The 12615-nt window shown below is 35.0% G+C and overlaps 1 protein-coding gene across 2 annotated transcripts; it reads right to left on the reverse strand.

Annotated features, from left to right (window-relative positions):
• Positions 1 to 7814: 7814 nt before the first annotated feature.
• Positions 7815 to 11395, reverse strand: LOC149818700 (heterogeneous nuclear ribonucleoprotein 1-like). Of its 2 annotated transcripts, XM_089984660.1 has the most exons (5): positions 11166 to 11395; positions 10897 to 11010; positions 10241 to 10464; positions 8822 to 10010; positions 7815 to 8392 (listed from the first exon to the last, which is right to left on the reverse strand). In XM_089984660.1, the coding sequence occupies exons 3-5, from the start codon at positions 10460 to 10462 to the stop codon at positions 8379 to 8381; spliced, it is 1425 nt and encodes a 474-aa protein (XP_089840786.1). In that variant the 5' UTR covers positions 10463 to 10464; positions 10897 to 11010; positions 11166 to 11395; the 3' UTR covers positions 7815 to 8378. The 2 variants fall into 2 exon arrangements, with proteins under 2 accessions (XP_089840786.1, XP_089840787.1); XM_089984661.1 differs by lacking the exon at positions 10897 to 11010.
• Between the last annotated feature and the right edge of the window lie 1220 nt (positions 11396 to 12615).

Consider the following 12615-nt stretch of genomic DNA (forward strand, 5'->3'; position numbering starts at 1 on the left):
TAGATGAGAGTCAACCCTTGTGTTCAAATAGACAACCCTTTCTAAAAAAAAGTTGACCCCTGAATGCTGAGAGTCGACCCTCGTGTTCAAAAAGTTGACCCTCGTGTTAAGTATTTTTCAAATATATCATAATGTTTTCATTTTCTCTAATATAAATGAATGTATTCTTGAATCTTAGTTTTATATGTAAGATATCTAAAAAAGTACCATTAACATCCTTTTTGCTTGCTTTTTATTTTCCTTCGTCAATGATTCTCCTAAAAGTTGCCTCATCAAAACTTTGCCAACACATGATATTGTGACTATGGTTTGTACTTTATTCAAAGAATTTTAGAAAGGCACTAGCATGAGAAAAATGACAAGGCAGCAAGAAAATTTGTTGTTCCATCCATACCTTTTATAAATAAGATGGAGTTGTTCAATGGCCATTGATATTATAAATTCGGCCTGTAGAGGAAGTTATTACTTGACCACCTCATCAGCTTGAGCATCGAAAAAGTTTTACTTAATATGCTTGCATGTTCACTTGAGCGCATACATTATTATCTTTCTTTTCTTTTAAACCTTGAACCCTTCCATTTTCAAAGGTATGATGACCATAACCCAACCAAGCTTATTGGGACATGTCGAATAGGATATAAGGTCCAATATACCTAGAATTGCTCTAGCTCCTTTTACACATACATGGACGTTCCAAGGGCTCCACTTCAAGCATGTCTACCCATTTTGACTTTAGCTCTATACCTATCTATGTGAAGAAATCATGTAAGGAAAAGGATTCTTATTTGTCCAAATGGCAATTAGAACTTGGAAAAAGCAAGAAGTAATACCTTAATTTCAAGAAATCGATGTTCTACCAAAGTATTCACCAAGCAAGTAGAAGCCCGTTCGAAGGAAGCCCATATCTGACTTGGAAAATACACCCAAGGGTCGGTGGATGAAGTAAGAAAAATGGAGTGAGAGATGGTTACTTGGTTGCAAAAACGGAAGAAAGTCAGGAACTTTCAATTACTTTTTGCATCAAAGCAGCAAAAGGTTTATTTGACGTGTGAAATACTTATTCTACGTGGGTCTTACCCATCATCCCTTTAGAAAAGGATGGCAATGTTAATATATATATATATATATATATATATATATATATATATATTGTAATAGTTTGCCCGACAAAAGCATTTTAGCCTTTTCACATATAATTATAATTGTTTATTAAAAATAAATATTTTTTTCTTATTTTCTTATTTTTAGTCTTTTTCTTTTTCCTTTTCTTTTTCTTTTTCTTTTTCTTTTTCTTTTTCTTTTTCTTTTTCTTTTTCTTTTTCTTTTCATGCCATTAAGGGGCCCACTTGATAGTGTCGTTGGGGCCCCAATGGTCATATTTCTTTTTCTTCTTCTTCGCTTTGCCCCTACGGTGGACGTTTATTATGTCAAGCTAATTTCAAGCTTTGTCAGCTTTTGGTGAAAGCTCTTTGAAAGAGGATTTGAGCTTAGGTCAGTTATCCGTATTAAGTTGTTTTTTCATTGACTATAAATTTAGGCATAAAGTCGATCCTTATTCCTCGACGGAAACCTTGACCATTGGGAGCTCCCCAATATTTCTATGAAGGGAGCTCCCTCATGGCTTATTATATATAAATAGGGGAGGTGTTCCCCTTATATTTTCTATGATTTTCAAGCATATTATTAATAACATCTTATTCTTTTACTTGTTGGTGTTGCCCTTTGTTGGCTTTGTATATTGCCCCATAGTGGACTCTACTTGTGTGCTTGTACAAGCCTTTGTAATTGTTCACTCTTAGACTTGTATGTGATTTTGCACTTTGTTCTTTTAATTTTGCATACTTCGTTGCATGGTATCAGAGCCATAGTGCGCTTGGTCCGTTGAAAAGTGACTATTGAAGGATCGTGATTCAAGGATTATAGTGCTTGTGGTAACTCAAGTGGAGAGGCTTTTCTGTGTTCTTCCAAAAGCTTTTTCTTTTCTTTTTATTAAGCCAAAATGGAGAATGAGTAAAAGATTGATTTCTCTTTCAAATTGAATGGTATCAATTATGGTATCAACTACATGACGTGAGCATCCACCATAGAAAATAATCTCAAAGGTAAGAAGCTTTTGGGATATGTGATGAGCACTATTCTGAAACCTCAACTCAAACTCACTAAGTTGGAAGGAGGTTAAAAAAAAGCTTTAGAAGGAAATGCGTGCATAAAAGCCATTAAAGACCATCAATCCAATATAGAGAATTGAGAAAGTAAACTGCAAAAACTCTTGCATGGTTTATAAACAATGTTGAGCTCAAAATATGTGTCAACATTGCTAAGTTCCGCAAGGCTAGTGATGCATGGTTTTTTATGAAATGTACGTATACACAAAAAGATCTTGCAAGGCAGTTCTTTCTACAAGAAAAAATATAAACAATCAAATAAGAAGACATGAGTGCCCGTAATTACTTTAGTACTCCTGGTCCCTTATGGGATGAATTATCTCTTCTTGAACCCAAGTGGGTCGCTAGTGAAGATATTGAACTAAGAAGGGAACAAATGAAAAAAAAATTCAATTCTTACATGTGCTTAGACCCGAATATGAACAAGTTAGATCTTCTCTTTTTCATAGATCTAAGCATCTTCTCTTGAAAGTCGATGTTGCCGAAATATACCAAGAAGTTACTCATCTTGGTATGATAAATGGATGAGATGAAGTGTTAGGTGTATCCAAACCCGATAATCATGTGAAAACTAACATGCCTCCACACTTTGAAAGGCAAAATAGTTGTAATGGGGGTTACAAGAAGGCTATTTGTCATCATTGTCATGAACTGGGTCATATATGACCCAATTATCTCAAATTATATGACACTCCCAAGAACAAAGTAGCTTCTGTTGAAGAAACCACATCAAGAAAGGAGGAACCAATCAAAGGAAGAGATTCATTTTCACTTGCTCAATTATCGGAGGTACTTCAACTATTACTCAAATCTTCATCTACATCAGGTATCGTGATAGCTTCATCTTCTCCTCCAGGTATGTCTTCTTGAATCCTTAATTCAGGGGTCTCCTTTCATATGACAGCTCATGAGGATGATCTATCTGATTTATGCACTAATTCAAAAACTTTCTATGTTTCAACTGTTTAAAAGTATTGGAACCTCAAATTCTTCTCAAAGTTTTTTTGTGCCAAAAGTTAGCGTTGTTCCTTAACTAAATTCAAAACTCCTTTCCGTTTCATAATTTTTTGAGCATGGATGTGAAATCTCTTTCTCATGTAAGGGTTGCTCTGTGTAGGATATTTGATTCGAGAAGCAGATTGGGCAAGGCCATAGGAAGGGAGATCTCTACTTCATGAATTATCTAAATCTTCCTCTAATTTTTTTTGTAATTATATCCAAGATAAGGATATGGAGACTTGGCATAAAAGACTTGGACACCCAAGCTACTCAAAGATGTATCTTCTTCCTTTTGGAGAAAAAAATTGTAATGAAAAAATTTAGTTTGCAAAGCTTGTGTCTTTGAAAAAATGAAATTCATTTTTTTTTCTAATAGAACTTGTCTCTAAGAGACCTTTTGAATTAGTTATTTGGATGTTTGGGGACCTTCTCCCATTGTATCAAAAGGAGGATATTCATATTATGTTACCTTTATCGATGATTTCACTAGATATGTATAGATCTACTTCCTTAACTTCAAATTTGATGTGTTCTCTTTCTTTAAAAAATTGCATATGATTATCAAAAATCAATTTCAAAGCAACATCTATATTCTTAGATCTGATTCGGGTGGTGAATACTTATCAAACAAGTTTCAAAATTATCTAGAACAAAATGATATTTATCACCAAAAGTCGTCCTATAACTCCCCAAAAAAATAGAGTAGCCGAAAGAAAACATAAACATATTATAAAAACCACTATGATACTACCTATTTCTAAAGATATTTTAAATTTTTTTTGGGCCGAGGCCATTCTAACATCAACATATTTAATAAATAGAATGGTCTCATCATCCTTGCAAAATGCATCTCCTTATGAAAAATTATTTGAAAAAATATTTGATTTCAAGAAATTGCAAATTTTTTGTTGTAAGTGTTTTATACTTTTATATAAAAGAAATAAATTGCCTCCAAAAGCCATTGAATATGTATTCATGGGTTATGGAGAAAACCAATAAGGATATAGATGTTTTGACTCTAAGAGTAACAAATTATATGTTTCTGAAGATATAACATTTTTGAAAAATGAAAATGGCTTTGAGAGAACCAAGGAAAACAATGAAGTAGATTATATTTTTCTATTTGATCTCTTGCCACAAGAAGAGTTGACTTCTCGTGATGATTCTTTGAATGATATCGGTGATAATACTAATAATGAAAATGGTGATGATAATGTGCATTCAATTGATGAAAATGCAGAATCATCTATAAGAAATAATGATATTATTGATAAACCCATACAAATATATACCCGACGTGAGCAAAGGAATCCTATAAATGCTTTAGAAAAATATTCACAAAATCCATCGTTAGAAGAAACCTCTCTTAGAAGATCCAATCGTGTCTCCAACCCACCAAGTAGGTTTGCATCTTATGACACATTGACACCAAAGTATAGGTCATGCATAATAGCTTTACATTCTTATCATGAACTATCACATTATAATGAAGTCAAAAATCTTTCACAATGGGTTGAAGTAATGAATATAGAACTTAAAGCTCTTGAAAAGGCTAAAACATGATAAATAACTTCATTACCCATAAAGAAGAAATCTATAGGATGTAGATGGGTTTTTGAGGTAAAACCCAACACTGATGAGACTCTAAAATGATATAAATATAGGTTAGTGGCCAAAGGATATTCTCAAGAATATTAAATTGACTATGAAGAAACATTTGCCCCAATAGCTAGAATAAATAGTGTTAAGACACTTACAACCTTGCATCTATTAAAAAATGGCACATATACCAACTAGATGTGAAAAATGCTTTTGTAAATGGTGAATTAAATGAGGAGGTTTACATGGATCCTTCGCCAGGGTTTTGTATTGAATAAGGTAAAATCCTTAAACTTAAAAAAGCTTTATATGGTTTAAAACAAGCTCCTAAAGCTTAGCATGATAAATATAATAATGTAATGACTAATTTGGGTCTTCATTTTAAAAGTACATGTTCTAAGTTTGTTATTTTTCTACTTTACGTAGATTATATGATTATCACCGAAAGTGACAAACAAGGAATTAATGATATTAAAAATATTTTAAAAGAAAATTTTGATATGTTTGATTTAGATTTTTTAATATATTTTTTAGGTATTGAAGTTGTGTACTCTCTCAGAGGGTACATTCTTTCTCAAATGAAACTTATTGTTGATATTTGTACTAAGTCTGGCATTACAAATGATAAAAAGATAGAAACCCAGAAGTGATTAATGATAAATTAAGGTTGAAAGATGGGACTCTGCTTGAAGATCCTACACCTTACCACCAACTAGTTGGGTCACTCACTTATTTATCTATCATTCAGCCAGACATAGCTCATGCAGTTCACTCGGTCAGCCAGTTTCAGTAAGATCCCACCATTGTACACATGAGTGTTGTCTTGAGAATTGTTAGATACATCAATAATACTATAACAAAGGGGTTTTTCCTATCCTCCTGTTCATCATTAGATTTACATACTTATATTTATGTTGATTGGGGTGAAAATCCCAATGATAGAGTCTTAACTACCGGTTTTTGTGTATTTTTAGGTGACTCTTTGATTTTATAGAGATGCAAGAAGCAACAAAAAATATCATTATCCTCAACTGAAGCTAAATATTGTGCAATGACTACGACAATAATGAAACTTGTGTGGCTTAAAAGTCATCTTCAGTGATATGGGAGTAATCATTTCAACACCTTTTAAGATGTGTTGCAACAATAAGAGTGCAATCTAAATTGCGAGCAACCACATCTTCCATGAATGAACCAAATATATTGAAATGGATTGTGACTATGTGTGTAATGAGTATCTGAGAGGAACTATTACGTTGTTGCATGTCACATCGGAATACCAACTAGCGGATTTCTTCACCAAAGCTCTTCCTATTCCTCGATTTATTTTTCTCCTTAATAAACTTCCAGTCATTTTTCCTTAAGTTTGAGGGGGAGTGCTAAAATATATATATATATATATATATATATATATATATATATATATATATATATATATAATTTGTATTGTAATTGTTTGCCTGACAAGGGCATTTTAGTCTTTTTATATGTAATCATAGTTGTTTATTAGAAATAGTTATATTTTTTTTCTTATATTCTTATTTTCTTATTTTTATTTTTTTTGTTTTTGTTTTTGTTTTTGTTTTTTCCATGCCATTGAGGGGGCCACTCCATAGAGTTGTTGGGGCCCCAACGGACCGATAGGAGCTCCCCAACATCTCTACAAAAGGAGTGCCCAATGGCCTCCCTCATGGCTTGTTGTATATAAATAGGGGAGGTGTTTCCCCTATATTTTCTATACTTCTCAAGCATATTATTGATAAAATCCTATTCTTTTACTTGTTGGTGTTATCCTTTGTTGGCTTTTTGTATTATCCTATAGTGGACTTTTGATTATGCACTTTTGTGCTTGTATTGTGCCTTTGTAATTGTCCACTCTTGGACTTGTATGAGCTTTTGCACTTTGTTCTTGTAATTTGCAATACTTCATTACAGGCAACACCCGAACTTGTGTCGACTCCTCCTACTCAAAGATTATTATTGGTCATTTGTAGGGAGTGCCTTGGTTACATTAACCATAATATAACGACCAAGAGAAATAACTATTTCAAAAAAGTGTTAGCTCACCTATTATTTGTTCAGAAGTGTAATATATGTTTTACTATTATGTGTGCTACCCCTTTATGTACATATCATTATTTATAGGAGTATTATTGTATTTTGTGTCAGTTAGTTGTAGAATCGATTTTGTGTTGTAGTGTCATAGAGGGGTTGATCCCCTTATAATGTTGTAACCATTCATTTTGGGTGTTAATGATGTTTCCTTTGTGAATGCTCGCTTTGTGTTAATCTTCTTCTTGCTTCTTGTTATACGTTCCTTGCTTTGATATGGTATCAAAACCATATCTGAAGAGGGAGATTTGAGAGGGAAGAGACTTCGTTCTGGTGCTGCTGAGTACCTGCCTAAGAGTTCATGCTTGATATTGCTGATGTCAGCATTGAAGAAATGAGCAGCAGGAAGCTCAAATGAGGCATACTAACCACTTAACAATAGACAATATTTGAACTCTTTATGTACACATATTCGCTGAAGGAGAATAACATAATTATCTTGAAGAATAAAGATTAGTTCTAATTTGCTAATGCACTGAACAAGATTCAGAATTCAAGTTGCTACAGCTGTGTACAATCTTTTCTCTACAGTTTTTGAGTGCAATGTTTCTGAAACTGATGAAATTTTATTTACCAAAACTTTTAAACATTAATAAAACTTAAAGTCTTATTTCAACTAAAAATGAACAGATTCTTCCTTGACATGTTAGATGAGATTTTTGCACAAGCACTGGGAATTGCATAAGGAACTTAAAGAAGACAATTTCAGTGATTTTTTAAACTTCTGAGCATAGTCTTTTTTGTTAATGGTTCTCTACTTGTGGATCCACATCCATAAGTTGTTTTATTGTTTATGTGTGCAAACATTGATGTATACCTTGAAAAGTTTGTCATACCAGAACAGCAGCCTGCAGTTGTGTAATTGGACACACGGACATATGTTTCCATGATACAAAACAATTCTTAGAACTAAAACATAGCTGAAGCAAGGAAATAAAGTAAAAGTCATTTCATTAGCATTGATTATTATTGAAAAAGAGAGGTTCTTATGAGAGACTACATCCAAGATTCAGAAATTAAGCTTTCATGAAACAAGTTTACACTGATAAATTTCAAATACCTATAGAATCCCAATGCTATCTCTCAAGGTCACACTCTAGTAAACCAACCAGAGTTCTGGTACATTTGAAATCAAAACAGGAAACAAACACAATAGGGGCTGGCATAACTAAAATACATCAGAAATAATTGCCTATCTTGTGCATCACTGAAGAAGCATGCTACAAATTGGAACACTCTTCTGAATATATCCTGCAACCTGATTTTACATCTCAATCAAATCCAAAAAGGAGAATCTAAACTCACTCTAAAAAATTACACACAAATCACAAACCGTGTAATGGGTCTCCCTTGTAATTTTCTTTGACTTGAAAAAAAGAACCCTAGTTAGAACTGTATAATCAATTAATTCAGATATGAGCTGGGGCAAAATATGGCAGATTTGAACCTAATTCAATCCTTCTCATCATCTACTGAACTCCGACAGGAATGGATGGAGCCCTATCACGCTGCAACTCCTAAAAAAGGAATAATGAGAACAAAGAAGGAAATAAGAGATTATCCAATTTATAAAATTACAACCAAAGTTTATGAGAAGTTCTAAAAAATAATAACAAAATTCATGGGAGAATCTTGCATAATATCTAAAGATAATCATCAATTAATAAGACAAAAAAGAAGTAAGGATATCCCTCATGAGAACTTTTATATGGGAAATATAGCATGAAAATTCATGTTGACAGAAAAAGAAACCGTTGCTAGTTTGTTGAAAACTTGGGAACAAGGTTATTATAAACATAGTTCCCAAGTCCATCAAAATTTCCCAATTTTGGTATGAAAAAGAGTTTCATTCTATATTTCTTTGAACATGGTACCTAGGAACACATACACATGGCTTATAAAATTAGCAAAACTAGAAAAGAATTCATGATCAGCTAGTAACATACCTCTGTTTGATTGTCTGTTACTAACATTATATCCTCCCATGTAACTCCCAACAACTTTTGTTGTGGCATCTCCATCTGAAGTCCCAAGTCCATAACTGAAGGAACCTGACACATCTAGGTCAGATGTTGCAGATCTCCAAGTTGGGTCACCATATACAGAACTGGTACCATAAAGATCTGAGTAAGATCCATCATAACCACCATTGATCGCACCATAAGATGCTTGAGAGATGCTGGTTCCACCACTTCGACCAGCATAACTGCTTTCTTCCAACCCGTAACTATGATTGGAGTTTCCATAACCAAGCATTCCGCCCGCATAACCAGAATTGCTTCCTCCACCCAGAATGGATGCAGAGGGAGACAATCTCCAAGTTCCACCACCACCTCCAAAGCTCGCACTTCCAGAAGTTGCATAATCTGCAGAGCTAGCAGAGCTGGTAGAACAATTAAGGCCACCATTGCCCCAAACATTTCGTCCAGATGTATTGAAGAAGGATGCAGCTGCCCCACTACTTCCACTATACCCAATTGGGCTGCTATATCTACTTGAGTTTCCATTGTAATAAGTGTTCAAGCCTCTACCATAGTTTAAATTGCCACTGTAACTGCTTCCACTGTAGCTTGAGCTTAGAGAAGGTCCAAAATTTGCACCAAGTCCATAGCTCGGTGAGCCAAATGGAGAATATCCAGCTCGAGAGACTATCGCTGGGCTAAACCTTCCATCCATCCTCATTTGATATCCACCAAGTGAGTTTGGATTGTATCCCTGAGAATAGCCATTAAGGAAGTTGCCAACCCTGTTTAGACCATAACCAAAACCCCCAAGAGGGGACCTATTGGGACCAGGGGACAATTCCTTTGGTACTGCTCTCTTCACTTCCACCATCTTGCCATTCAGCTCATGGAATGTTTTAAGCAAGACCCTGTCCACAGCATCCTCCGAATCATAGGTTATGAATCCAAAACCTCTAGGCCTCTGTGTATTGTGATCATACATTACAACAACATCAGTAATTGTCCCAAACTGATCAAAATACTTCTTGAAATCTGTTTCTGTTACTGTAGAAGCTAAACCACCTACAAAAATCTTCTTGGTCCGTGCAAGACTTGCTGAAACATGAATATTGCTAATGTTTCGGTTTAGCATATGTTGATCATCTCTAGGAACAGCCTTCTTCGCTTCAACCTGAGGTTTTTTTTCTTTCTAGTTAGATTATCACAACCTTTCAACTAGATAAAAGATATATGTATTGCATTCGAAGCCAGAAGTGTTTACATAAATTTATTAGAGCAACAGGAGAAGTTCAATGAACGAATTGTTTGAATCCATTGTGAGATGATTCAAATGAACTAAAAGATTAAACTGTGTAAAAAGAACAAAAATTAAGCATTGGATATTAAATTCAGGCAACATACCATTCGACCATCTATCATATGCCTTTCCAAAACGACTCTGTCTGCGACTGCTGGGTCTGCAAATACTACAAAACCAAATCCACGAGCTCGCCCAGTTGTCCGATCTTTCATGATGACAGCCTCTACAACTTCACCATAAGTCCTGAAGTACTCCTTAAGATGATCTTCGGTTGTCTCCCATGATATCCCACCAATAAACAATTTTCCTAGATCTGATTCCATGTCTGCATTCCTCAACATCATTCAAAAGAAAAGAAAAGAGATTATCCATCATAATAACGCAGGCAATTAAAAACAGAAGGCTAAACAACAATTGATCCAAGTCACAAAACGCTAACAGTTGCAATGATCATCAAATAGCAGGCTGCAAAATGTGAATATGAAACGAAAATGTAATTCAATACAACCAAGAAAATGCAGTCTCTAAAACCCATCATTTAGTTAATCCAAAAAATGTCCAAAGCGCATTGATTGGATTCTTGAGATCATAAAGATCAAATCTCGGTCAAACTATACAAAACAAAGTACAGCAGGTCACTAAATAATTGGCATATAAATAATTTGCTAAATCGAACAATTCATTAGATCAGAACCCCATCTGGGCTCAAAATTCAACAAATCAAAATGCAAAAAAGAATCAAGGCGCACAATCTCACCTCGATATTTGAAAACGAAATCTGAAACGAAGAGATCGAGAACAAATTGGTTTCCTTTCAATTCAATCAAGGAATCTTGGATCCTCCCATAAAAAAGGCCACCCCAAGAATCGCCTTCAGATTGGAAATTGAATACCCACAAAAGCTTCAGATTTATGTGTAGGAACCCGTATCGGAAACAATGATCAAACTCATTGAAAAACAAATGAAAACCGACCAAAAATCTAGAATTGCATCGAGTTCAATGAGAATTGTGATACAAAACTTACCAATCAAGAGGATTAGAAGAGACCCAGATGGATTTGAGGATCAATAAGATCTGGGACGGACAAAAATGAAATGATGGGTGTGTTCATCCTCCCAAAACATGCCCTCTTTTTTTCACCAATAGGGAAAGAAAATGGGAATTGAGAAAAATACTGAGATGCCACCAGAGAGAGAGAGAGAGAGCGTGTTGAGAATCTGGGATTTTGATAAAAATTTATATATCAAGAGAGAGAAAGAGAGGGATGGAGGAGAGAGAAGGAGAGGAGGGATAGGGAGGATGGACGGATGGTTGGGTAGGGTGAGCTGGGGGTGAGTTGGGCATCTCTCTCTATCTCTATCTCTCTAACGTATTTTAAGAGGAAAGGGAGGGCTGGCGACGTTTTTGTATTTTCAAAAATGAGGAAAAGGAGTCCCTCTCACCTTTATTAATAAATAAATAATTGCAAAGCTAATTTTGTTCCACAGCAGCGGCCTCTCTCTCTCTCTCTCTCTCTCTCTCTCTCTCTCTCTCTCTCTCTCTCCACACGCGCGGGCAACGGTTGTCAGCGGGTCGGGTTTGGTTCGGAGTCAGGTAAAACCAGACCCAGACCTGATTTAAGATTATGGTACTCGGTCTGGACTCGGGTCTAACAGGGCTCACCATACCCTGATCCTATAAGGATTATATGAACCAGACCAGCACCATACCTCGAAAAATAAAATTTATTGTCTTTTTTACATTGAAAATTTGTTAATATATTAATCGGACCACACTCTATTCGGTCAGGGCCTGGGTCTGGTATAAAATTTCACAAATCATACCCGAATAAATATATTAATCGGACCCTTTATGTTCAACCCAGATTCTAATCTGACCTCTTTATTTATCACCAAACCCTGACCCAATAGAGTGTGGTCCGGGTCTATACAGGTCAAACCCGACCCATTGACACCCCTAGCACAGACCAACGAGAACATGCAAAACGAAATATCCAAATTAGTTCGAAACAAATTGAGCACTTTTTTTGCAATTCTAACTCCCTAAATCTATCGGCATAGTTGATTTGACAAAAAGAGGCTAAATTATGTTTTTTCAATAAAAGCTAATTTTTAAGCATACAAATTTTACTAAGATTTTGATTTTTCAAACTTTATAAAAACCTACTTGCATATAAGAATCAGACCGTGCAAGAGCTGATCATTTTTTCCATTGATGCAGATCCAGAAGTAGGGGGAGATATCTAAAGAACTCATCCTGAATCCTAACCTATGATTCCTGATCCCATAACGACAGAGGTTTCTAGAAAAAACCAAAGGCTCCCTCTCTATAGATAGATAGTACCAACTTATGTTTTTGTCATATACCTTTAGTGTTGATCACAAAAGGTCTTCGGATCAACCACTCCTTTAGGAAGATCAGTCACCTCTTGGTTGCCTCCTCCCACGAAGACTTGAATCTGCTTCTTGTCTTAA

This window comes from Nuphar pumila, chromosome 13 (genome assembly GCF_984573655.1).
Source record: "Nuphar pumila chromosome 13, dmNupPumi1.hap1.1, whole genome shotgun sequence".
In the NCBI taxonomy this organism is placed as follows: domain Eukaryota; kingdom Viridiplantae; phylum Streptophyta; class Magnoliopsida; order Nymphaeales; family Nymphaeaceae; genus Nuphar; species Nuphar pumila.